The 24907-nt window shown below is 42.2% G+C and overlaps 1 protein-coding gene across 3 annotated transcripts in view; it reads right to left on the bottom strand.

The window, feature by feature from the left end:
• The window catches only part of CACNA2D1 (calcium voltage-gated channel auxiliary subunit alpha2delta 1), a 358403-nt gene that overhangs the window by 170191 nt on the left and 163305 nt on the right, over nucleotides 1–24907 (bottom strand). For all 3 annotated transcript variants that reach the window (XM_081330401.1, XM_081330402.1, XM_081330400.1), the window contains exon 4: nucleotides 11456–11515. In XM_081330401.1, coding sequence (XP_081186527.1) covers nucleotides 11456–11515 — 60 coding nt within the window. The remainder of the gene's footprint in view (nucleotides 1–11455; nucleotides 11516–24907) is intronic.

Genomic DNA, 24907 nt, shown 5'->3' on the forward strand with positions numbered 1-24907 from the left:
CGGGGAGGGGAATGAGCTGAACCGGTGGCAGCACCGCACAAGCCTGAGCGAGAGACGGCTGGAGCTGCAGGGCTGTCAGGGCTCAGCGGAAGCACCAGGATCAGCGCTTCTTTGGGGCTGTCAGGGCTCAGTGGAAGCACCAGGATCAGCGCCAGGCTCCAGCTGGAGCTCGGCACTGATCCTGGCGATTCTGCTGAGCCCAGAAGAAGCGCCGATCAGCTGGAATGTTGCAGCATCTCCAGGGACTTGTGATTTACATTCAGATGGTTGGCAACTGATTCATGTTTATGACGGTCACAGTGTCCCAGGATCATGTGAAGTGGCCAAAACCTGCTGCAACCACCCATCAGATGGGGGGGGGAATAAAAACCAAACACCTCCCACCCCACCCCCGCTGCCAATCCTCAACAGAAATGCTCACAACAATGAAAACCTCGGGCAGGAGGAAGAGCGCTGCCGGGCGGGCAGGCAGGTGTCTTCCTCGGCTGTGGCTTGGGGGGCACTTTTTTCAGTGTCCTTGTAACTTCAAACAGTCACTGAGCGAACTGTTGTAAGTCGAGGACTACCTGTACTTCATCACTTTTTTCCTTCTTTTTTTTTTTTTTTTTTGGTCATCACGTTTTTGACACCTTGCTAGGCGACTGGTGGTCCTCGGACGTTGCCATATCCTAAAAGTGGTACAATGGGTAAAAAAGTTGAGAAACCCTGTTCTGGAGAGCGTTTTCTTTTAGAATTGAAATTTCCTGGCGAGGGGAGTTTTAATTATTTTCAACAATCATTCCTTATTAACAAAGCTTACTTGGGGAAACCCGAACATCCTTAGAGAGTTCATCCACTGTCATTCTTCTTTGGAGCACGCTTAAATCATATTGTCCTTTCACTTCACTCATAGAAATAGTACTTGGGACAACGCCAGCACTGTCCTTGGGATCACTTGCTGAAGATCACCAAATGCCCAAAGCATAGAAACAAAGAAAGAACTTTCTTTGTGGGGATCCTTGATGATCTCTGAGCTTGGTGCTTTTCTTGCAGATTCCAAAGGTGTTGTTCTGAAAGGCAACCGAACGTTCTTGTTGTCGTCGTGTTTTTTTTTAAGTTTTGCTTCTCATCCAAGAAACTGTTTCAAGCTGTCTTCTTTTTTTTTCCCAAAGAAAAAAAAAACCTAAGAAAGTCCCCTTGCCTTTCAGAAAAACATCTTTGGGACAACCGTGACCTGGACGGCTGAGAATTTCCACAGACATTTCCTTCCAGATGTTTCGTTATCAAACTGAATAACATCATCAACTCAGCATTCATGTTACTTAGTTGGGTAATGAAATGTCTGCAAGAAAACCGCCAAGCACCAGGGACCCCTTAGTTCAGCCCCGAGCCACAAATATTGTCTTCTATCAATAACTTTGTGACTCCACCAAGATTAGGCAAAGATGTTCATTTGACTTTGTTTCTCATTAAAAAAAAAGTACGCAAGAAGGTTTTTGACCACCAAGTTGGAAAGTTTTAGGATGAATCCCTTTTTCATAAGTTATTTTCACTTTTGGAATCAAGTTCCCCGTTGGCTATTGTGGGAACTATCCAGAGAAAGAAATATTTTTGGGGAATATTAAAAGGCAGACTATTATATTTCCCCAAAGGATCTTAAAGGCAGAACCCCACCCCACCCCATCTCTCTGCCCCGAACAGAAACTAGGTCTGCAGAAATGCAGATGTGATAATCTTGTCAGAAAGATTGGAGTCAGGAAGCTGGGATTAGAAAGACAAAGATCCCTAGAATCAACAATCTCTCATACCAAAAAGTCCAACAGTCATCAGCCACAGCTCCAGGGAAGCAGGATTTGTTCTTTGGGACATAATAGAATTAACCCACCACCATCAGAATACCAAAAAGACACACTCAGACTCAGGTCAAAGTTCATTCCACAGGAACAACTCCAAACGAAAGCCCAAGAAGGTATTAAAACCCACTCCCTACTACATGTGGTCTCTTTTTTTTCCAGAGGCATCTTTCTGTCTGGCTCTCCTCTTCAATAAACTACAACCTTCTTTCTAAAGCAGTCCCCATGTTTGTTTATTTATGGCATGGACTGGACCCTGATGAAGATTTTTCCTTTGACACTTTTATAAAAAGCATTCCTATATTCTTCCACACCTCTTGTTTAGTCATGGAGTTCAAGGGGAGTTGTGGGAATGTAAGGATTCTAGGCTGATGAGTCCTTTAACTCCGCCACCAGCTCTGCCTGCTCTTCTGCTACAGGTACATTTCCAAATAATGCTCTGATGGATGCAGAGTTATTTACCATCCCTTCCTCCCTGTAAAAGGTAAAGGCAAACGTTCCCCTGCACATGCGTGCTAGTCGTTTCCGACTCTAGGGGCCGGTGCTCATCTCCGTTTCAAAGCCGAAGAGCCAGCGCTTGTCCGAGGACGTCTCCGTGGTCATGTGGCCGGCATGACTAGACGCCAAAGGCGCACGGAACGCTGTTACCTTCCCACCGTAGTGTTCCCTATTTTTCTACTTGCATTTTTACGTGCTTTCGAACTGCTAGGTTGGCAGAAGCTGGGACAAGTAACAGGCACTCACTCTATTATGCGGCACTCGGGATTCGACCCGCCAGACTGCCGACCTTCTGATCAACAAGCTCAGCATCCTAACCCACTGAGCTACCACGTCCCTCCCTGTAGGCACACACAAATAGGATGTTCTATGGTACTGTTAAATCAGGAAAACTAGATGGATCAAGAACAAGCCATGAGCTTCTCTTTAAAGCATGGCTTGTGATGTTCTAAAGAAGAGGTGGTCCACCTGAAGGCAGGACAAAAAGCAATGGATGGAAACTAATCAAGGAGAAAAGCAATCTGGAACTAAGGAGGAATTTCCTGACAGTGAGAGCAATTAATCAGTGGAACGGCTTGCCTTCTGAAGTTGTGGGTGCTTCAGCACTGGAGATTTTTAAGAAGAGACTGCACAGCCACTTGTCTCAAACTGTACAGAGTCTCCTGATTGAGCAGGGGGTTGGACTAGAAGACCTCCAAGGTCCCTTCCAGATCTGTTATGATTAACTTTCTCCTAACAAAGTATAAAAGTAATAAGAATTATTAACAGTAACAGAAGAAAGACCAGATTAAAAGTCCCAAACCCTCAGAAGTTGTGGGTGCTTCATCACTGGAACTTTTTTAAGAAGAGACTGGACAGCCATTTGTCTCAAACCATACAGAGTCTCCTGGTTGAGCAGGGGTTGGACTAGAAGACCTCCAAGGTCCCTTCCAACCGTGCTATTCTGTTATATGACCTCCCCTTGTACCCTAGTCTGCAATGTCTTGATTCAGTTGCAGAGTTTATCCTGTGGCGTTGCAACACATCGGATTGCATAAACACATAGCCATCAGTAGCTATTAGTATGATGAAGTACAATTATTAGGATCAAAAGTCTCCTTAGTAATTTTGAGAGAACAGCAGAAAGAGTCTCGGGGTTGAGTAGTGCTTGCTCCAGGTAAATAGAGAAACGATTACAGATTCGTTTAAGGACAGTTTAAGAAAAACAACAAAGTTCCACTGAGAACTTTTCAGCCCCATTTCAAATTTTGGGCAATTCTCTTTCATAATATTGAGAGCCTTGTTAGAGAAAATGTTTCCGGATTTCCTCTTGTCTCTCTTTCTCTTACTTTCTCTTCTCCTTTCAAGCCAATTAGCTTTCCTTCTTCCCATTTCAAACAGAGAATTAAACTTTTTCCCCACACTGCTACTAACTGGGAATCATACCAATGGAAAAAAAAAGAATCTTTTTTTTCCCCCTGATCTGGAGACATTTCAATCCGAGCGGCAGGCCCCTTGGACGTTAAGAGGCACATTGCAAAATTGGGAAGTGGTTAACCCAGTTTATTCATCCTGTATCTCTTGATGTATATTCTCCTCCTCCTAATGTGCAGCCTTAGCCAAGATTGGACGGCTCTGAAAAAGCCAGCGTGTTCTTAAAACAAATCGTGGCCGCTTGCAATAATGAGCTGTTTTCCTGGCGAGAAAAGAGCTAGGATTTCACTGCTTATTCTGCCACGGTGCTTACAATTTAATGAAGTTGAATTGCATTGAATTGAGTTTATTCAGTTTAATGAAGTTGGTGGATGTGCCATGATTAAAATCCATATCTTTTTCTCAAGTTCCTTTCAGATTCTCACTCTGTGGGAATGTTTCCATGCTGAAAAGCTTTTAAGATTCTGTTTTCACGGAAGCAATATTTTTACCTGAAGGAATAACCTTTGAAAATCGACTGACTTTATCTCCCGAGACATTTACTCTGCCTTTAAGGAGGATTCTTAGCCAACGGATTCAGTTGCTTATTAGTTGCTCCACATAAGCCTACGTTATGATTGTATACAGTATTATCAGCATGTACACACAAGCCCGGAGACGGAGGTCCTCGACTTACACAACGGTGCATTCAGTGACCACTTGAAGTTACAACAGCACTAAAAGAAGTACGTTATGACCATTTTTCACACTTATGAGCGTTGCAGCATCCTGTTGTGATTCAGGGTCAGCCTGTGGGTTCGGCAGTTGGGTCGGATGACTCAGATGAGGGGGAGGAGGGGGGTGTTGAAGAACTTACTGATGATGGCTTTGAGGCTCCGCAGAGCCCCCAGCCAGGCCCCTCCCACCTGGTGGAGACCCAGCTGTGTGAGCCTGACAGCGTGGATGAAGATGACCCACAGCTGGCCCTGTTCAAGGACGCCCGACGCAGGAGGCAGTCAAGTAGGAGTAAACAGAGGAAGGCAATGGGGCACCTCGGAAGGAGGCAGAGAGAAGCCATGCCCTGAACTGTATAAAAGGGGAATGCGTGGGAGGGCTGGTTTGCTGAAGGCAACCGCTTGATTAGTTCCTGTTTCATAGCTCCTGTTTCATGGTTGGTGTCTTGTTTTGTTCTGTTTTATCTTAATAAATTTGGCAGACGTATTCCAGCCTCTTGCCATCTGTAAAGGGGTTGCCTTTTCTGCAAGGCCGGTAGCAGGCTGGTACAGAACACATCCCTAGGGTCACGTGATCAAAATTCAGAGGCCGGACAACTGGCTCCTATCGGCAATTTAGTTGGACAGCTGATGTAATCAAAAGGTTTTAGAGAGGATAAATCATTAGTAAATGAACACCTGATCAAACCAGTGAAGCTTCAACATGCTTGTGTTTTAAATACTGTGCCAAAGTAGCAGTGTGGAATTGCATTTCTTGAAATGAAATTTATATTCGCTTTTCCTTCGTTTCTGATATAAAGACAGCGTTTTTCAATTCCTGCCATTAGCGTAAGATGCCAAACCTTTCGCTCACCACTTGAAGTTACAAAGTCACCAAAAAGGTGACTTATGACCATTTTTCACACTTAAGGACCGTTGCAGCATCCCCGTGGTCACATGATCAAAATTCAGATGCTGGGCAACTGACTCATATTTATGACGGTTTCAGTGTCCCGGGGGAAGCTTCTGACAAGCCAAGTCAACGGGGAAGCCAGATTTAACAGCTAGGTTACTAACCTATCAAGTGCATTGATTCACTTAACAACTGTGGCAAGAAAGGTCATAAAATGGGGGGGATTCACTGAACAACCGCCTCACTTAGCAACAGAAATCTGGGTCTCAAATGTGGTCACAGCTCAAGGACTTGTGCTGATAATATATATAATAACTTGGGCTTATTCGGAGCTCCACAGAGGGGTGGAATCCATCTTGAGGAAGACTTGAGTTGCTTCATCTCCAGTTCATGGGACCGGGCAGTTTACCTCATTTTATGACCTTTCTTGTCACAGTTGTTAAGGGAATCACTGCAGTTGTTAGGTTGGTGACGCGGTCGTTAAGGGAATCTGGCTTCCCCATTGAGTTTGCTTAATCAGAAGGTCGCAAAAGAGGATCACGTCACACACACACACACACACACACACACACACACACTGGGATACTGCAACTGTCATAAATACCAGTCAGTTGCCAAGCATCTGAATTTTGATCACTTGATCACAGAGATGTTGCACACCAGTCCTAAGTGTGAAAAATTTGTATAAGTCATTTTTTTCCCCCAAAATTAAGATGTGGTGTTTTTGTGGGAGTTTTTGTTTTGTTGTGTTGTGTTGTTTTGCTTCTTTAATACCAACAATTTGGTAAGCTACATTTTTTCCCTTTCCGATAATTTTTATGATTCTCCTGAGCTTCTGCAATACACAGCTTGTAATATATGCAAATAAAGTCCATTTCAATTGACTTTCTGTTAAAATCTGGGAAAGGAAAGGGAATTATGATCCAATTCGTAATAAAAGCTGCCACATTTTTAATTTGAATGTACATTTAACAAGGTCTTCTCCTTCCTCTGCATTCTTAAGTCACCCTCTTTAGTAATTATCCGGTTCACTCCAGCCTTAAATTATACATGGAAACATTAAAAAGCTATTACAACTTTATTATATCAAGCGCTATTAAAATGAAAAGTAAAATTGTGTTTGAAAGATGCATTCTTTATCACAGATTATGGCGTTTCCCAAGTTGGGATTGCTGTTAGACTGTCTTAGGGGTCTTAGAGGGATACACAATTGCAACTACAGCATTTGTGAAGTTAGAATATGTTTGAGTGTAGGCATTCTGACGTGTGAAAGCAAATATAAGTGTCCCAGGATAATGTTGCCGGATCCAATCTGGGTCTGTTATCAGGACCAGAGATTTTATCTTCCAAACCTTCGGACTCGTGATCCTCAGAGAACATCTCTCTACAGTGTGTACTTTGGGCTTTTCTATGTGAGGCATTTATATGTTGCCTGGCTGTGTGTGACTTTTTAGTTGTTGATGGAGGTGTTGATGGCTAGCTATTAAGTTGTTAGCTGTGGTTTCCTTACGCTGCCAAATCCTTAGCTCCTAAGTACTGAATGATCTGGTGGTAAATCAGCACTCCTGTTGACCGATGTGGGGCTTGTTTCCCAGGCTTTAATCATGTCCCTGGCTGTTTTTGCACCTGCTCATCCAACAATCTTAATAGCTGCACAATTGAATGTATATGGGCTCCGGCACAAGTCTGAAAGCTTGGAAGACAAAACCGCTGTCAGAATAAGAGAGCTGGAAGGGACCTTGGAGGTTTTCTAGTCCAATCTCTGGGTTCAAACAGGAGACTCTATGCCATTCTAGACAAACGGCTGTCCAGTCTCTTCTTAAAAACCACTGGTGATGGAGAAGGAAGGAAGGAAGGAAGGAAGGAAGGAAGGAAGGAAGGAAGGAAGGAAGGAGGGAGGGAGGGAGGGAGGGAGGGAGGGAGGGAAGGAAGGAAGGAAGGAAGGAAGGAAGGAAGGAGGGAGGGAGGGAGGGAGGAAGGAAGGAAGGAAGGAAGGAAGGAAGGAAGGAAGGAAGGAAGGAAGGTAGAAACGATAGCAGAATAACAAAATGACAGAGTTGGAAGAAACCTTAGAGGTCTTCTAGTCCAACCCTCTGCTCAAACAGGAGACCCTGTACCATTTCAGAGAAGTGACTGTCCAGTCTTTTCTTAAAAACCTCCAGCGATGAAGCACCCACAACTTCTGGAGGCAACTTCTGTTCCACTGGTTGATTGTTTTCACCGTCCTTCACACCACAATGCCATTTCTCTGTTGTTGATTTGAGTGCCTTTCAGTCATACAACCACCCTGAAAAACTTGCATTTGGAGGCCCAGGCTAAAACATCACCCGTCTTCCATTTATCTGCCGTATTGACTGGGATTTAGAAACTTAATCAGAACCAAAAGCGATCTGTCTTTCTGCCTACCTTCCCCCAACCTCCACGGGGGGATTTCTCTCATCCTGGACTCATTTGGCACTGCAAAGCCTTCCATCATGCAAGGAAAACCTGGGTGAGGGGGAGAGAGATTGCTTTCTCCAATAGCAAACAAGAGTTCAATTTCACTTAAAGGGCAAGCCTTCTCGCTTAAGTGCTACAGCCAGGAAAGCATTTGCAGGCTTGATAACTGCTTCCAATAAGAAAAGAAGAGGGGGAATATATACTAAAAGTCTATTTATGGACTGATCCACGGGCAAATCAATCTGAATGAGAAAGAAAGAAAGAAAGAAAGAAAGAAAGAAAGAAAGAAAGAAAGAAAGAAAGAAAGAAAGAAAGAAAGAAAGAAAGAAAGAAAGAAAGAAAGAAAGGAAGGAAGGAAGGAAGGAAGGAAGGAAGGAAGGAAGGAAGGAAGGAAGGAAGGAAGGAAAGGAAAGGAAAGGAAAGGAAAGGAAAGGAAAGGAAAGGAAAGGAAAGGAAAGGAAAGGAAAGGAAAGGAAAGGAAAAGAAAAGAAAAGAAAAGAAAAGAAAAGAAAAGAAAAGAAAAGAAAAGAAAGCAGAAGAAAGGAAAGATTACTTCTAGCTAAAATGAAACAAATGGAATTATGGGCCGCATAATGAGTTTATTCAAAATGGAATTCTGTAACTAATGTCAATCTTCAGGAAATTTCTGCTTCCAAGACAAAACAGAGGAAGAGACTGGGATACGTTTCAAGCTTTATGAAAACTTAATTGCTTCTGCCAGAAAGAAAGATAGGCCTGTGGATGTCATATGACATCTGCCCTGAAAGAGATTGTTAATTATTATATTAAATATGAGCCAACAGGGTGCGGCGGCAGCCAAAAAATCCTTTGTAATCCTAGGCAGCATTAACAGAGGGATAGAACCAAGTTGAAATGAAATCTTACTATTAGTACTTCACATCTGTTCGCATCTTAGTAAGGTACTAACAAACATGAAGTACTTAGAAAAGTATTAGTACCTTACTAAGAGCACACGGGTATAGGTATGTAGGTCTTGGCGTATTCGGGTCTTTTCCCGTGTAAGATTGAGGGTGTCTTGGCGACGTTTCGATGAGGTCCCACTCGTCATCTTCAGACACCAACCTCATCGAAACGTCGCCAAGACACCCTCAATCTTACACAGGAAAAGACCCGAATATGCCAAGACCTACACACACACACACAAGAGAGAGAGAGAGAGAGAGAGAGAGAGAGAGAGAGAGAGAGAGAGAGAGAGAGAGAGAGAGAGAGAGAGAGAGAGAGAGAGAGAGAGAGAGAGAGAGAGAGAGAGAGAGAGAGAGAACAGAAAAAGCAAGAAAAATGATTAGGGGGCTGGAGGCTAAAACATGAAGAATGGTTGCTGGAATTGGATATGTCTAGTTCAATGAAAAGAAGGATTAGGGGTGACATGATAACAGTCTTCCAATACTTGAGGGGCTGCCACAAGGAAGAGGGGTCAACCTATTTTCCAAAGCACCTGAAGGTAGGGCAAGAAGCAACGGATGGAAACTAATCAAGGAGAGAAGCAACCTAGAACTAAGGAGAAACTTCCTGACAATTAATCAGTGGAACGGCTTCCCTCCAGAAGTTGTGGGTACTCCATCACTGCAGGTTTTTAAGAAAAGAGTGGTCAGCTACTTGTTTGGAATGATATAAGGTCTCCTGCTTGATCAGGGGGTTGGACTAGAAGACCTCCAAGGTCCCTTCCCACTCTGTTATTTTGGAAATGAAACAATGATCCATACCATAAATATATTTGAAGAACGGCGACAGTTGTGAAAGCCTAAGAGAAAGAAGCAGAAGAAAGCACTATAGATCTGAAGGTGGTTACACACTACTGCAGACTGCAAGAAGAACTAATTAATCTATCTGGGATTAAAACTGAAGTGACCGATCCCTTGAAGCAAGGCAATTTTCTCCAAAGTCTTTAATTTCTCATCTTTATTTCAATTTTCCGATGCCCTCTACATTGTTTACTCTTTCAAGTGAAGGAGGTGGGAATCCCATCCACTCCGAGAATTGTTTCTGATTCTAACCCACAACATGAAAGAAGGTGGATTCACCTTAGGAAAGATTTTTTTAAAAAAATACAGCAGGATTGTTCAATAGGAAGGCTGGTATTTTAGTTCAGCTTTTAATGCCATTTTAAGAACTGGCTTCATTCCTAAGTGTTTAATTGACCAGCAGCTTATTCTAATTTATACATTCTTCAAAAGCACCTGCCACAGTCAAAGAGGAACACCAGTTCCATGGACAAATGAATGGGCTAGAACCAAGAAATCTCATTTCCATCTGGCAGAGAAGTAGAAAAACTCACAGACAATCAATCATGAATACATTGCAATCCGTTATTTGCGTTGAAGCCTAGATAAAGTTCTAAAAAAACCAAACTAAAATTTAACACTGAATTTAAAGGAGTGACCCAAATATAGCTGAGCCCTCCCTGCTTGTTACTTAGCTAGCTAGCTTTCTTCATGGAAAGCCTGATTGTATGTCCTGTGAATCTTTGAGAAGACTATTGATGTGTCTTGGGGGGACGGAGTCAATGCACTCAAGATGGCGGCTTCAATGGACAGATCAAAACCCTGCCCCTTTTACAACCCATGACCCAATGTGGGTGGGGCCTCAACTGCCTCTTGACTTCTTTCGCTCTGCAGGTTGAGACACCATACCGATTGAAAAATATATACTCCAGGACAGGTGGTCCTCGACTTAACGACCACAGTTGGAACCAAAATTTCTGACGCTAAGCAAGGTGATTGTTAAGTGAATTGGGCCCAGTTTCATTACCTTTTTTGCCACCGCTGTTAAGCAAATCAGTGCAGATGTTAGAACACAGAAATAACATGGTTGGAAGGGACCTTGGAGGCCTTCCTAGTCCAACCCCCTTGCTGGTTGCCAAGTGCCCAAATTTTGATCACATGATCAGGGCAGTGCTGTGTTGGTCATAAGTATGACCACTGGTCATCTTTTTTTTTTGCAGTGCCACTGCAACTTTGAACTGTCACTAAACTACCTGTAACAAATGATAATGTAGGATAGGTTAGGATAGGATAGGATATTGGAATATAGGATAGGATAAATATTGGAATATACAATAGAATAGAATAGAATAGAATAGAATAGAATAGAATAGAATAGAATAGAATAGAATAGAATAGAATAGAATAGAATAGAATAGAATAGAATAGAATAGAATAGAATAGAATAGAATAGAATAGAATAGAATAGAATAGAATAGAATGCTGGATAGGATAGGATAGGATAGGATAGGATAGGATAGGATAGGATAGGATAGGATAGGATAGGATAGGATAGGATAGGATAGGATAGGATAGGATAGGATAGGATAGGATATTGGAATATAGGATAGGATAAATATTGGAATAGAGAAGAGAAGAGAAGAGAAGAGAAGAGAAGAGAAGAGAAGAGAAGAGAAGAGAAGAGAAGAGAAGAGAAGAGAAGAGAAGAGAAGAGAAGAGAAGAGAATGCAGGAGAGGAGAGGAGAGGAGAGGAGAGGAGAGGAGAGGAGAGGAGAGGAGAGGAGAGGAGAGGAGAGGAGAGGAGAGGAGAGGAGAGGAGAGGAGAGGAGAGGAGACTGGCCAATTGTGTTTGGAAACACAAGGAATTTTAGAAAATCTGAAAATATCATACATGGGAAAATAAGTAAAATAAAAATGCGAACTCACCGCAAATTCATCCTGCCACTGATGTTCTTTCTGGAATTTTTCTGCTGCTTCAGCAAGACGCTAAAGAAAAGAAAAGAAAAGAAATAATGTGTTAAGCCATTCTGCACTCTCCTGTGGACATGAAAATAATGGAATAAGGTAAGGGACATTTCTAATCTTAAAATAGTTTGGCGGCTAATCCGAGGATCCCCAGAGGAAAGAAAGGTAATATGTAAACTAGCATTACCGTGCATTAGTAAAGATCATTAACTACAGTTTTTAAGAATACAAGTTATATTAATAGCTTTCCTGGAAAGGCCCATGGATATTAAATGTAATGACATAGTACATGAAGAAAGGAGAAACAAGGGCTTTGGATTCAGGTTTTATTACAAATGGATCTACCGGTAAGTCACATTTCTTTTTCTTTTTTTATATTAAAGAGTTTTACAAATACATTTTAAACATAAAAACCCATCCCTCCCTCTCCCTCCCCCCCCCCGACTTCCCAGAGCAAATACAGGGTATTGACCCTAACAATCTTAAACTATAACATGCAAACTAACTATAATAACACTTTGAGTCCTATCGCACTTTAACTCTCCTTAAAAATAACTAAATAATAACAAATCTTATAAATCTAATACTTATTCAAATGCTAAATGAAACTTTTTAGTCCCATATTTATTCTGGATATAATCAATCCATCTTCTCCATTCCAAGATATATCTTTGTTGCGAATGGTCTTTCAAATATGCTGAGATTTTTGCCATTTCTGCCAGGTTCGAAACTTTTAAAGTCCATTTTTCTATAGTAGGCAAATCCTCCTTCTTCCAATATTGCGCTACCAAAAGTCTTGCTGCCGTTATTAAATTCAACATCAATGTAGTTTCTATAGCAGTAGAGTCTATAGTAATACCCAGCAAAAATAATTGTGGAGAAAACTTTATCTTTTTTCTGAAATATCTTCTGCATATTCCACCAAATTTTAATCCAAAAAGCTTTTACTTTTTTACAAGTCCACCATATATGATAATACGTTGCATCATCACAACCACACCGCCAGCATTTAGGCTGATAATTTGGATACATAGATGCCAATTTCTTAGGATCTAAATGCCATCTATAAAACATCTTATAAAAATTCTCTCTTAAATTTTGTGCCTGGGTAAATTTTACATTTCTGACCCAGATTGTTTCCCAAGTATCCATCGTACATTTCTTGAACATATAACTATCCTTCCATTTTCGCTCTTCTCTGACATTTGCTATGCATTTCTCCAAACGGGCATAAGAAATAAATCAACAAAGAGAAAACAATCACAGATGACGGGAAATTGTTGGTAAGGATAAATGATCATATACAGGTAGTCCTTCACTTATGATCACCGTTGAACCCAATATTTCTGTTGCTAAGTGAGACAGTGGTTAAGTCAGATTTGCCTCATATTACAACCTTTCTTGCCACGGTTGTTAAGTGAATCACTCCAGATGTTAAGTTAGTGACACGGTTGTTAAGTGAATCTGGCTTCCGCATTGACTTTGCTTGTCAATGTCAGTGTGACTCTGGGATGCTGCAACCGTCATAAATGTGAGTCAGTTGCCAAGGGTGTCCCCGGGACGCTGCAACCGTCATAAATGTGAGTCAGTTGCCAAGTGTGACCCCGAGACGCTGCAACCATCATAAATGTGAGTCAGTTGCCAAGTGTAACCTCGGGACGCTGCAGCCGTCATAAATGTGAGTCAGTTGCCAAGCGACTGAATTTTCATCACGTGACCACGGGGATGCTGCCATGGTCGTAAGTGTGAAAAAACAGTCATAAGCCACTTTTTTCAGTGCTGTTGTCATTTCAGACAGTCACTAAACGACATTGTTGTGAGTCAAGGACAACAAAGAGAAAGTAATCGCAGGTCATGAAAAATTGCTAGTAAGAATGAATGATCATATAATGGGAAATGACAGGGTGTTTTTTTTTTCTTTTTAAAAAGAAAGTGTTTGTGAACCGTTACAAAAACCAGCTCAAAGTAAATAAAAATGCTAGAATTTACCTACAGTCAATCAATCAATCCATCTTTATTGCAGTCACGGACCACCAACGAAAGTATTAAAAACGACAATAATAGTTAAAAAAAAAGAAAAAAGAAAAAAACGACAGAATAACATACTGCGGTTAATGGTGGATTGTCTGTGGGCAGTTGAAGTTTACCTATTTTTATATGCAGAGTAATAAAACCTCGCCACGTTCAAAGAAGTTACATTGCATTGATCCGATAACAGTAAGGTAAAGGTAAAGGTTCCCCCGCACATGCGTGCTAGTCGTTTCTGACTCTAAGGGCCGGTGCTCATCTCCGTTTCAAAGCCGAAGAGCCAGCGCTTGTCCGAGGACGTCTCCGTGGTCATGTGGCCGGCATGACTAGACGCCAAAGGCGCACGGAATGCTGTTACCTTCCCACCGTAGTGGTCCCTATTTTTCTACTTGCATTTTGACGTGCTTTAGAACTGCTAGGTTGGCAGAAGCTGGGACGAGTAACAGGCGCTCACTCTGTTACGCGGCACTCAGGATTCGACCCGCCAAACTGCCGACCATCTGATTGACAAGCTCAGCGTCCTAACCCACTGAGCCACCGTGTCCCTCATTTCACTAGATTAGACGTACCCAATTCCTGCAACTGTTCTTTGTACGCTTTAGCCTTCAGGCCCCTGATCATCTTTGTTGCTCTTCTCTGCACTCTTTCCTGAGACTCAACATCATTTTTTTTATATTGTGGTGACCAAAACTGGGTGCAGTATTGCAAGTGTGGTCTTACTAAGGCAATTCTATCATGAGAAGACAAAATCTCATCTCTTGATGAAATGCAATTATTAACATAATGCGATCACACCCTGCCAAAAAAAAAACACCCCCAACTCTATGCAAATAGAAAAGTCACCAGCATATAAATAAAACATGTCCACGACAGCCGGTAGAAAGAAAGAGCAGACAAATCAGATATAATAAAACAATGAATAATAATTTCGGAATAGATAAAGAAAGGGCGGGGCCAAAGACAGAGACTATTTCTGGGCTGTTTCCCACATTTTCATCCTTCGCTTGACGTTTTTGGACAGTAATGGTGGGGCTGCTGTTGTTGTTGTTGCCCATCTGAATGCAAATGCATGTGATTCACACTTTCGGAATGCACCGGTGTGCAAATTGGGCTGAATTGTTGTTGAGGGGACTCTGCATATAAAAAACGTATTTTAAAAAATTCATCCCTGGTTTTGCCACGAAAGAGTCTTGGATAGCAGAACTAAAATTTAGCTCATGTTAAATTTCACCCTCATCTCTAAAGTACTCCCCTGAAATTGTTCTTTCATAATTTCATGCCCTTGTCTACAATCCTCCTCACTACTCACAGCCACCCTCGGGCATTATGGATTATTGTTATTGTTAACAGACCAAAAAAAAAACACCCCCTCAATGCTAAAATAAATACCCCGTACAATATAACTGTTGCTTCCCATGGTTCCTCCACAGTTATTAAAAGAATTCAGATGCAACAGCTTGCAAGGCTTGTGTACCAAAAGGTTGGCCTCTTTTGAGATTTTCAATCATCCAGGTCATGGCTATCCCAAAGATGCTTTCCCGCGCCCCCCCCCACGCCCCCGCCAAAAGGCAACTGGACTTTCTTGGTTTCTTTCCTGGAAAATGTTTTGCTTCTCATGCAAGAAGCTTCTTCACTTCTCACTGAGCTAGAACTGAAGACGTTTCTTGGATAAGAAGCGAAACATTTTCAAGGAAAGAAAACAAGAAAGTCCAGTTGTGTTTTGGAAAAGCACCTTTGCACTGGTGTCTTTTACTTCTTCAGATCCCTCTTTGATTGGAATACACCTGTCCTCTTCCCCTCCCCCTCCTTCCTTCCTTCCTTCCTTCCTCCCTCCCTTTTACCCTCCCTCCATCTTCCTTCCTTCCTTCCTTCTTTCCTTCCTTCCTTTCCTTTCTTTCTTTCTTTCCTTCCTTTCTTTTCTGCATTCCTTCCCCTCCTTCCTTCCTTCCTTCCACCCTCCTTCCCTCCCTCCCTCCATCTTCCTTCCTTCCTTCCTTCCTTCCTTCCTTCCTTCCTCCCTCCCTCCCTTTTTCCCTCCCTCCATCTTCCTTCCTTCCTCCCTCCCTCCCTCCCTTTTTCCCTCCCTCCCTCCATCTTCCTTCCTTCCTTCCTTCCTCCCTCCTCCCTTCTTTCCTTCCTTCCTTTCCTTTCTTTCTTTCCTTCCTTTCTTTTCTGCATTCCTTCCCCTCCTTCCTTCCTTCCTTCCTTCCTTCCACCCTCCTTCCCTCCTTCCCTCCCTCCCTCCATCTTCCTTCCTTCCTTCCTTCCTTCGTTCCTCCCTCCCTCCCTTTTCCCTCCCTCCATCTTCCTTCCTTCCTTCCTTCCTCCCTCCCTTTTTCCCTCCCTCCCTCCATCTTCCTTCCTTCCTTCCTTCCTTCCACCCTCCTTCCCTCCTTCCCTCCCTCCCTCCATCCATCTTCCTGCCTTCCTGCCTTCCTTCCTTTCCTTCCACCCTCCCTCCTTTCCTCCCTCCATCTTCCTTCCTTCCTCCCTCCCTCCCTCCTTTCCCTTCTTCCTTCCTTCCTTCCTTCCTTCCTTCCTTCCTTCCTTCCTTCCTTCCTTCCTTCCTTCCTTCCTTCCTTCCTTCCTTCCTTCCTTCCTCAGGAGATCCTATACCACTCTGGACAAGGGGCTCTCTTCTTGTTGATGACCACCATCCAACACAAACTTCCCCAAAACAGTGGTCCTGGCCTCTACTGTGAATCTGGATCTTGTTTTGCCATTTGGTGTGTGGATTTTATTTTCCTGCGTGCGCTAAATTGCAAGCAGCTTAGAGCCTGGTGTAGATTTAGCGGCATAGGCACTGTAGTAAATAAAAACAAAGGAAGAAACACTTCTTGCATATTCCAATAGGTAAGCCTTCCCCTAAAGGAGTCGGTAGAAAAATGCAAATGTAATCTCTACGTGCTGCTGCTTTTGGAGGCGCACGCATATATTTAATAAGGAGAATCAATGTTCCTTCAGCCATCTCAGTGAGCCAGCACTTCTTAATGTAGAAACAATTATCTTTTGAAAATGCTGTCTCCATCTTTAAGGAGAAATGTCCTGACGGTGAGAATAAGTGACTTGCCTCCAAAAGTTGTGGGTGCTCCAAGCAACACTGGAGATTTTTAAAGAAGAGACTGGAAAGCCATTTGTCCAGAATCGTGTGGGGTCTCCTGCTTGAACAGGGAGTTAGACTAGAAGACCTCCAAGGTCCCTTCCAACTCTCGTTATTCTGTTAAGTCCGTTCTGGTCTTGCAATGCAGAAAGAGAAGTAAGTGGGGTGGACTTTGTCTGAATCAAAAAGTTTGCTATCTCTTGACGAGTAGAAAAACCGACAGCGAAATACGAAGAACACAAACGGGAAAGACGCTTGTAAGTTATGGCATTTACTTGCCGGACCTTCTGAACTTTTCTGCTGACTTTGGAGAGAAGAGATGAAAGTTGAACAGGCGAAAAAGAAAAAAAAAGGAAGAATAGTCACATCAACTGTCAGCCTGGAAGCTAGCTAACCATTCAAAGTTTGGCCTCCGTGTCCCAAGAGGTGTCACTAATCTATGAAAAGCTTTTCAGGCACTGTCATGAGATAGAAAAAAGAAGGAAAAAAAACCAGGGATGAACTTTATCTGATCTCCAGTTCCCAAGAAGGTTTATTCACCCTTCAGACCTTCGCAATATTTTGGTCATGTCTTTATCTCTCCCTGACCAGCATCTGACAGCCAATGTGAGGTTTGAAGGCATCTCATTGTCATGGAAGAAGAGTCCTTTTGTGCTTTCTACAATTGCTTCCTTTTAATGCATTGAACGGAGTCTCTTTTGAGGACCCCCTAATAGTCGGGGCTACATTTACATTTTGTGAAAAGAGAGCCCCATTTCATCTGTCAAAAAAATCAGAAGGAATTTGGTAGCACCTAGCCCAAACTTTTTATTAAAAAGTCACCGGGATTTGTGAACTGAGGGTCATGTCATCAGATGAACCGTGGCAGGAAAGGTCGTAAAATGGGGCAAAAGTCACTTAACAAATGTCTCACTTAGTGTCAGAGCATTTACAGTCTTATTGATCTGAAGTAACCCAGGAGAAAACACGGTAAATGGTGGTTTGTATTAAATGGTGATTTATATTACAATATCTACAAATATGATAGAAACAAAATATGTTCACATGGTGATAATTCAGCAAACTCCAATCCACAGCAATTACAGCAGGAGAAGGACAAGAGAGAAAGACTCCAGCAAGGCCTTCCCTTTTATACTCAAGCTCTTAAAGGGATACACACACCTGCTGAGTCATTTCTAACACTGCATCATTCATCTCACATTATAAAAGCTGGTTAGCTTCTAAATCATTACTTTGACACTTAGCAATATATATTTTGGGCTCAATTGTGGTCATACCTCAAGGAATACTTGTAGCCCTGTGATTCACATCTTGAAGATGATAGAAAGAGACGGAAGGACCATACGATGGAAGGCAATTTGTCCTAGTGGTCTGAGGTACTCCACTGAATCATGGATGAATGAGCATCTCAAGATTTTAACAGCATTGGAAAGGGCCCTGGAGGTCTTTTAGTCCAACCCTCTGCTCAGGCGGGAAACCCTATGCCAGGGGTCTTCAAACTTGGCAACTTAAAGACTTGTGGACTTCAACTCCCAGAATTCCTCAGCCAGCCCGGGCTGGCTGAGGAATTCTGGGAGTTGAAGTCCACAAGTCTTAAAGTTGCCAAGTTTGAAGACCCTTAGCCCACCTACCACTTTCCTGACCTAGAAGGACACTTCAGTGTTTGGTTCACCAAGTTAAGGTCAGACTGTATCCATTTGTTTAATGGCGGCAGGCTTAATTAAACGCTTGGAGCCCACTTTCCTGTCCGTGGCATCAAGTAAGTAAGAAAGACCCATTGTTTATTCCTGATTAATTCCTACTGACAAGTCTTAGTGTAAGGCGCAATTAAAATGAAATAGAATCCTAAATCCTGGAGCATTAAAATGTCCCATAAAGCCGATTTTTTTTTATCATCCAGCAGAATGAGATCATTAGGAACCCATTATACGTACATGAAGTGCAAACATCAGACAGTGCAATAGCAGCCCTGCGAGTCGCCTCCCTGAATATGGAATCCTGTTTCCCGGCAAATTAGATTATCGTCATCAAATGCTTTACATCCACACAGTGTGTGGCAAGCCAAATTAGATCTAAGAGCTGCTCTCCTAAGAATATTTTCGCTTAACTAATCAAGTTGCCTTCGCTGGAAGTGCCAGACAGCTCTCTCCCTGCCTAGATGTTTCCATTTCTTTTTGTTTGGGGCAGTGCTTTTTTTGTAAAAGAAAAAGGTGCCGGAACTCACACATGTCATACAACCCACCTTGCCTACCCTACAAGGTTCCATCCAAAAAAGGTGCCAGAACTCCGTTCTGAGCGTTCTATGAGAAAAAAGCCCTGGTTTTGGGCAATGTAAAAGCGAAGAGCATTTACAATGCATTTATTTTATTTTTACATTTCCTGCAAAGCCTTAAATTTATGTCCTCCCTGCCTCCCTCCCAGCCTTCCCTTCCTTGTCTTCCTTCCTTCCATCCTTTCCTTCCTTCCTTCTACCTTTCCTTCCTTCCTTTCCTTTCCTTCCCCTTTTCCCTTTCTTGTCTTCCTTCCTTCCATTTTTCGCTTCCTTGTTTTACTTCCTTCCTTTCCTTTCCTTTCTTTTCCTTTTTCCCTCACTTTCTTCCTTCCCTTTTTCCTTTTCTTGTTTTCCTTCCCTCCCTCCCTCCCTCCCTTCCTTCCTCCCTCTCTTCCTTCCCTTTTCCCCTTTCTTGTTTTTCTACCTTCTCTTCCATTCCTTCATTCCTTCCTCCCTTCTTTCCTTCCCTTTCCCCCTTTCTTCTCTTCCTTCCTTCCCCTTTCCCCTTACTTTCTTTCCTCCCTCCCTCCCTCCCTCCCTTCTTTTTCCCTTTGTCTTCCTTCCCTCCCTCCCTCCCTTCCTTCCTTCCTTCCTCCCTTCTTCCCTTTCCCCCTTTCTTCTCTTCCTTCCTTCCCCTTTCCCCTTACTTTCTTTCCTTCTTTCCTCCCTCCCTCCCTTCTCTTTTTCTTTCTTTCTTTCTTTCTTTCTTTCTTTCTTTCTTTCTTTCTTTCTTTCTTTCTTTCTTTCTTTCTTTCTTTCTTTCCTTCCTTCCTTCCTTCCTTCCTTCTTTCTTTCTTTCTTTCTTTCTTTCTTTCTTTCTTTCTTTCTTTCTTTCTTTCTTTCTTTCTTTCTTTCTTTCCTCCCTTCCCTTTCTCCTTCCTTCCTTCCTTCCTTCCTTCCTTTCTTCCCCACCACTTTTCAACTTTATATCACATTATGAAAAAAAAAACATTTTACATCAACGGCCATTAAACATACTTAGAAACGCAGGTAGACAGACCTGTATTTTTTCCGACCACCCCCAAGAGTTCCTTCCAAACCAGTCCAGAGAAAATTGGTAAAAAAAAAACTACTAATTTGGGGACCACATGATTTCTCATAAGGAAAGTACCTCAAATTAGCTGAAAAGATTAGCTCTGTCCACCAACTGTAGACATTCGGTACAAACCCAGAGAGACTGAAATCAAGAAAACTCTCCTCCTAAATCACAATCAAGGGTTGATCGTCCTTGTTCTACCTCAGGGGTCTTCAAACTTGGCCCTTTTATGACTTGTGGACTTCAACTCCCAGAATTCCTCAGCCAGCAAACCTGGCTGAGGAATTCTGGGAGTTGAAGTCCACAAGTCATAAAAGGGCCAAGTTTGAAGACCCCTGTTCTACCTAGTAGAATCCCTAAGTAATGCAAGATAGCTACGTCAGCTAATTATAATCCAGAGAGAAATAATATTTTCCCCCCCACAGGTATGTAGGACTAAGAAAAGAAGGGTGCACATATAATCCACGGAAAATATTTTGTACCAAAAACGAATACATTACAAAAGTCCATTTTCTTTAAAATTCCCTCTTGTTCCACGCAACTTCGCCCTAAAGGCATTTTAGGTTGATTACAAGCGATGAAGATAAGAATGTTGAGGAAATAATAATAATAATACTCCATTTGGTGTTCCCCTCATGAAGACAGTCAAAAACAACTTTCCAAAGTTGGTTTTAAGGTAAATATTCTTATCCAATGTGTGAAGGGAAAAAAAAGGTTGTGATTTATTCCTACAGACTGAACAGAGAACGGTCTTGTGTACGGAATGGAGATAATGTTTTCCTCACTAAATAATGAACAGCAAGATATGAGAAGCTGTCCTGTGTTTATAGAAGAAATTTCTTGAAGAAATTTAAAAAGGACTATCCTACCAACGAGATATAGTTGCAATGCACTTTTGAAAACCTTGCCAAGAAAACTGACTAAGCAGAAGGGGGGGGGAATTGCTAACACATACAATTATACATCTGACTCTTAATATATTTGGTTGAATACAATATTTATGTGTGATTTATGAGTGAAATCTTCCTCTCATGAGCCCATGCAAACTTAGACTATCTCCCCGAAAAGCTGACATAGGATTCTTGCAATATTTTATGCAATGCGATGCAATTAATGTTTCATGGCAATTTTATCATATTACCACAGACAATTTTCTGTCATAATACTAGAGGCAGAAAGGTTTCCTAATGCCAAGAATGAAACAAGAATGTATTATATATATATATATGTGTGTGTGTGTGTGTGTGTGTGTGTGTTAAGTATTTGTCAAGGCTTTTTGAAAGCACCTTGCTAATTAACTCTTTCATTCCTGTTTTGGGCTGTCTCAAGGCTTATCCACAGGATATAGTCAACTATGACAGCTCATTATTTGTGCAAATTATTCAAATTGCTAATAAAGAAATTTGGGAGGCTGAGATGGCCATTTCAAACTCTTTATGTTCTCATCAGTCAGTCATACCCTTTATCTGAGATTCGAACCTGGGCTGATTGTATATTAGGCAGTTGTTTTAACTTGCTGAGCCACAGGTTCTTTCTCTCTTTTTATTAGCTAGAAGGCATATATATATATATATATATATATATATATATATATATATATATATATATATATATATATATATATATATATATATATATATATATATATATATATATATATATATATATATATATATATATATATATATATATATATATATATATATATATATATATATATATATATATATATATATATATATATATATATATATATATATATATATACCGGTATGTTCAATTTTGAATGACTAAAATACTGCTTAGCACATGAAGCGCTGGAAAAGATCTCCCATATTTTAATGAAAGAATTTGCTGCTTATTTGCAACCGTGCTCTCATTGTGTGAATACTGATGACTAGTTCACAATGCAAAACTAGGCATAGCTACTCGGAAGTTAACCACCAGGTAAATCTGGATTGCATCCCAGCCTAAAACGACACATACATTTGTCTCTGGAGATTCTCAGTCATCCAGGTCATGGTTTGTCCCAAAGGCGCTTTTTCAAAAGGCAAATGGACTTTTGTTTTTCTCTGAAGACATTTTGCTTCTCACCCAAGAAGCTTCTTCAGTTCAGTTCTTCAATGCTCTTTTAATGATATAGGATTGCAGTACACCTTACAGCAGACATGTCAAACACAAGGCCCAGGGCCCGGATCCGGCCCGCGAAGTGGTTTCATGTGGCCCGCGAAGCCATCCTGGAAACAGTGAGGGAACGGCCCCCACTGCCTTGGCCCTGGCCCAGAGACCCTCCTTCTGCCAGAGACCCTCAGATCTGTCCCACTCCTGCCCAGGCCCCCATAGGCACCCTTGATGTGAACGATGTAGAGCTGGCCACGCCCACCCAGTAGGCCATACGCACTCTAGCCATGCCCACCCAGTAGGCCATGCCCACCCAGGCCACACCCACACAGCCCCCTGAGGGCAACCGAAATGCTGATGCGGCCCTCAATGAAATTGAGTTTGACACCCCTGCCTTACAGGCATTCCTAACTTAACAACACTTCATTTAGTGACCGCTCAAAGTGACAACAGCACTGGAAAAAAGTGACTTAACAACCGTTTTTCACATTTATGACCATTGCAGCGTCCCTGTGGTCATGTGATCAAAATTCAGTCGCTCGGCAAGGGATTCATATTTATGATGATTGCATTGTCCCAGGATCATGTGATCCGCTTCTGACTGAGCAAAGTCAACAGGGAAGCCAGATTCACGTAACAACTGTGTTACTAACTTGACAACCTCAGTGATTCACTTAACAACTGCGGCAGGAAAGGTCGTAAAACGGGGCAAAAGTCACTTAACAAATGTCTCCCTTAGCAGAGTACATTTTGGGCTCAATTGTGGTCATACATGAAAGGCTACTTGTAGCCCTGTGATTCACATCTTGAAGATGTTAGAAAGAGACGGAAGGACCGTACGATGGAAGGCAATTTGTCCTAGTTGTCTGAGGTACTCCACTGAATCATGGATGAATGAGCATCTCAAGATTTTAACAGCATTGGAAAGAATCCTGGAGGTCTTCTAGTCCAACCCTCTGCTCAGGCGGGAAACCCTATAGCAGGGGTCTTCAAACTTGGCAACTTTAAGACTTGTGGACTTCAACTCCCAGAATTCCTCAGCCAGCCCTGCCTGGCTAAGGAATTCTGAGAGTTGAAGTCCACAAGTCATAAAAGGGCCCAGTTTGAAGACCCCTGTTCTATAGTTTAATTCTACTTCTTCACCAGTATTCACCTGAAGCTCTTGTTGGGACCGCTCTTCATTAAAGTTTTGGCTAATTAAGAATTTCCTGGAAGTGGTCAACCTTTGATTTTATCCTAAAGATTCGTTATTTGGACCATGTGACTAACCAAGAGGTGCTCCAAAAGAGTTTCTCCTGCAAATTATGTAACATAACAACATGCAGAAGTCTCCAACATACAGGTCATATACTCCTTATGGAGAATAATCGAATTCCAAAATGGCAATGAGATGGGAAACCCAACCCCCTCCTGACACCCAACGATCAAGAGGATTTCCTTGAAATACATGGCGAAGAACGTTCATGGAAGACTTAACGACTCTGAAGATCACATGAGAAGATGTTGAAATATTCGCCTCAAATCAAAAATACTGGAGATTGCCCTTATATGCTAAATCAATGGCCCCCAACCTTTTGGGCATCAGGGACCAGTTCCATGGAGAGAGACCATTCCACAGACCAGAGGGGGCATGGTTTCGTGTGCTGCCTGCATCTTTCTTTAATTAGAAGAAGTGCTTTTAATGAAAAGAAGGACTTGGGGTGACATGGTAGCAGTGTTCCAATATTTGAGGGATGGCCACAAAGAAGAGGAAGTCAAGCTCTTCTCCAAAGCACCTGAAGGCAGAACAAGAAGCAACGGATGGAAACTAATCAAAGAGAGAAGCAAGCTAGAACTAAGGAGGAATTTCCCGACAGTGAGAACAATTAATCAGTGGAACAACTTGCTTCCAGAAGTTGTGAAGGCTCCAACACTAGACATTTTTAAGAAGAGATTGGCCAACCATTTGTCTGAAATGGTATAGGGTTTCTTGCCTGAACAGGGGGTTGGACTAGAAGATCTCCAAGATCCCTTCCAACTTTGTTATTCTGATCACGTGGTCCAATGTTTTTCAAACTTGGCAACTTGAAGATGGGCAGACTTCAACTCATGCTGGCTGGGGAATTCTGGCAGTTGAAGTCTGCCCATCTTCAAGTTGCCAGTTTGAAAAACACTGGTGTAATGGGTTTTCTTCCCCACTGCAGAGTCCTTGTGATTCCTTCCCGTGCTTGCCCAGATGGGGCTCCACTCCGTTGCACAGACTGGTTTCTAGCATGCCACAGGCCAGGGGTTGGGGGACCCCTGCATTACATAACATGGGAGGATCTAATGCTAAAAGAGAGTTTAATTCTAGACCTTTTTTCTTCTTCTATTTCTTTCTTCCTTCTTTCTCCGCCCTCCTCCCCGTGGTTCAAAAGGACTTTTCATCCTGGGCTTCTCAACCTTGAACTAGGCAAGTACGGAGCGTACACTGAAAAGTCAAATCTTAAGAACCGGACGGTCGGTTTTGATCAGCATCCCTTCTTATCGGGCAGGGCAGAAATTGAGAGCTCGCGGCTCTGTGACAATCTATTCATCAAAGTGCTTCAGATTGATACGTCAGATGAGAGAATACCACTGCTTCAGCCCTTTTAAAGGAAGAGCAGAAAGAGAGTAAGTAATAGCTTTGCAAATCCGGGCTGACAGGCAGCGATAGCATCTTGCAAGGAGCAGCTTATCCAGTCTGGGGAAGATATTACTTCTTTTAAGATAAAATTCATTTCTTATTTTCAATAGTCTTTCTTTTTTTAAAAAAAAATCAAAAACCTGTTACTCATCTATGCTACTATAATTAGATCGCTTGAAAAAAAGGGGAGACCCCTTTCAATCGTTTGTCAC

The sequence above is a fragment of the Vipera berus genome, assembly GCF_964194415.1.
Source record: "Vipera berus genome assembly, chromosome: 6".
In the NCBI taxonomy this organism is placed as follows: Eukaryota; Metazoa; Chordata; class Lepidosauria; order Squamata; family Viperidae; genus Vipera; species Vipera berus.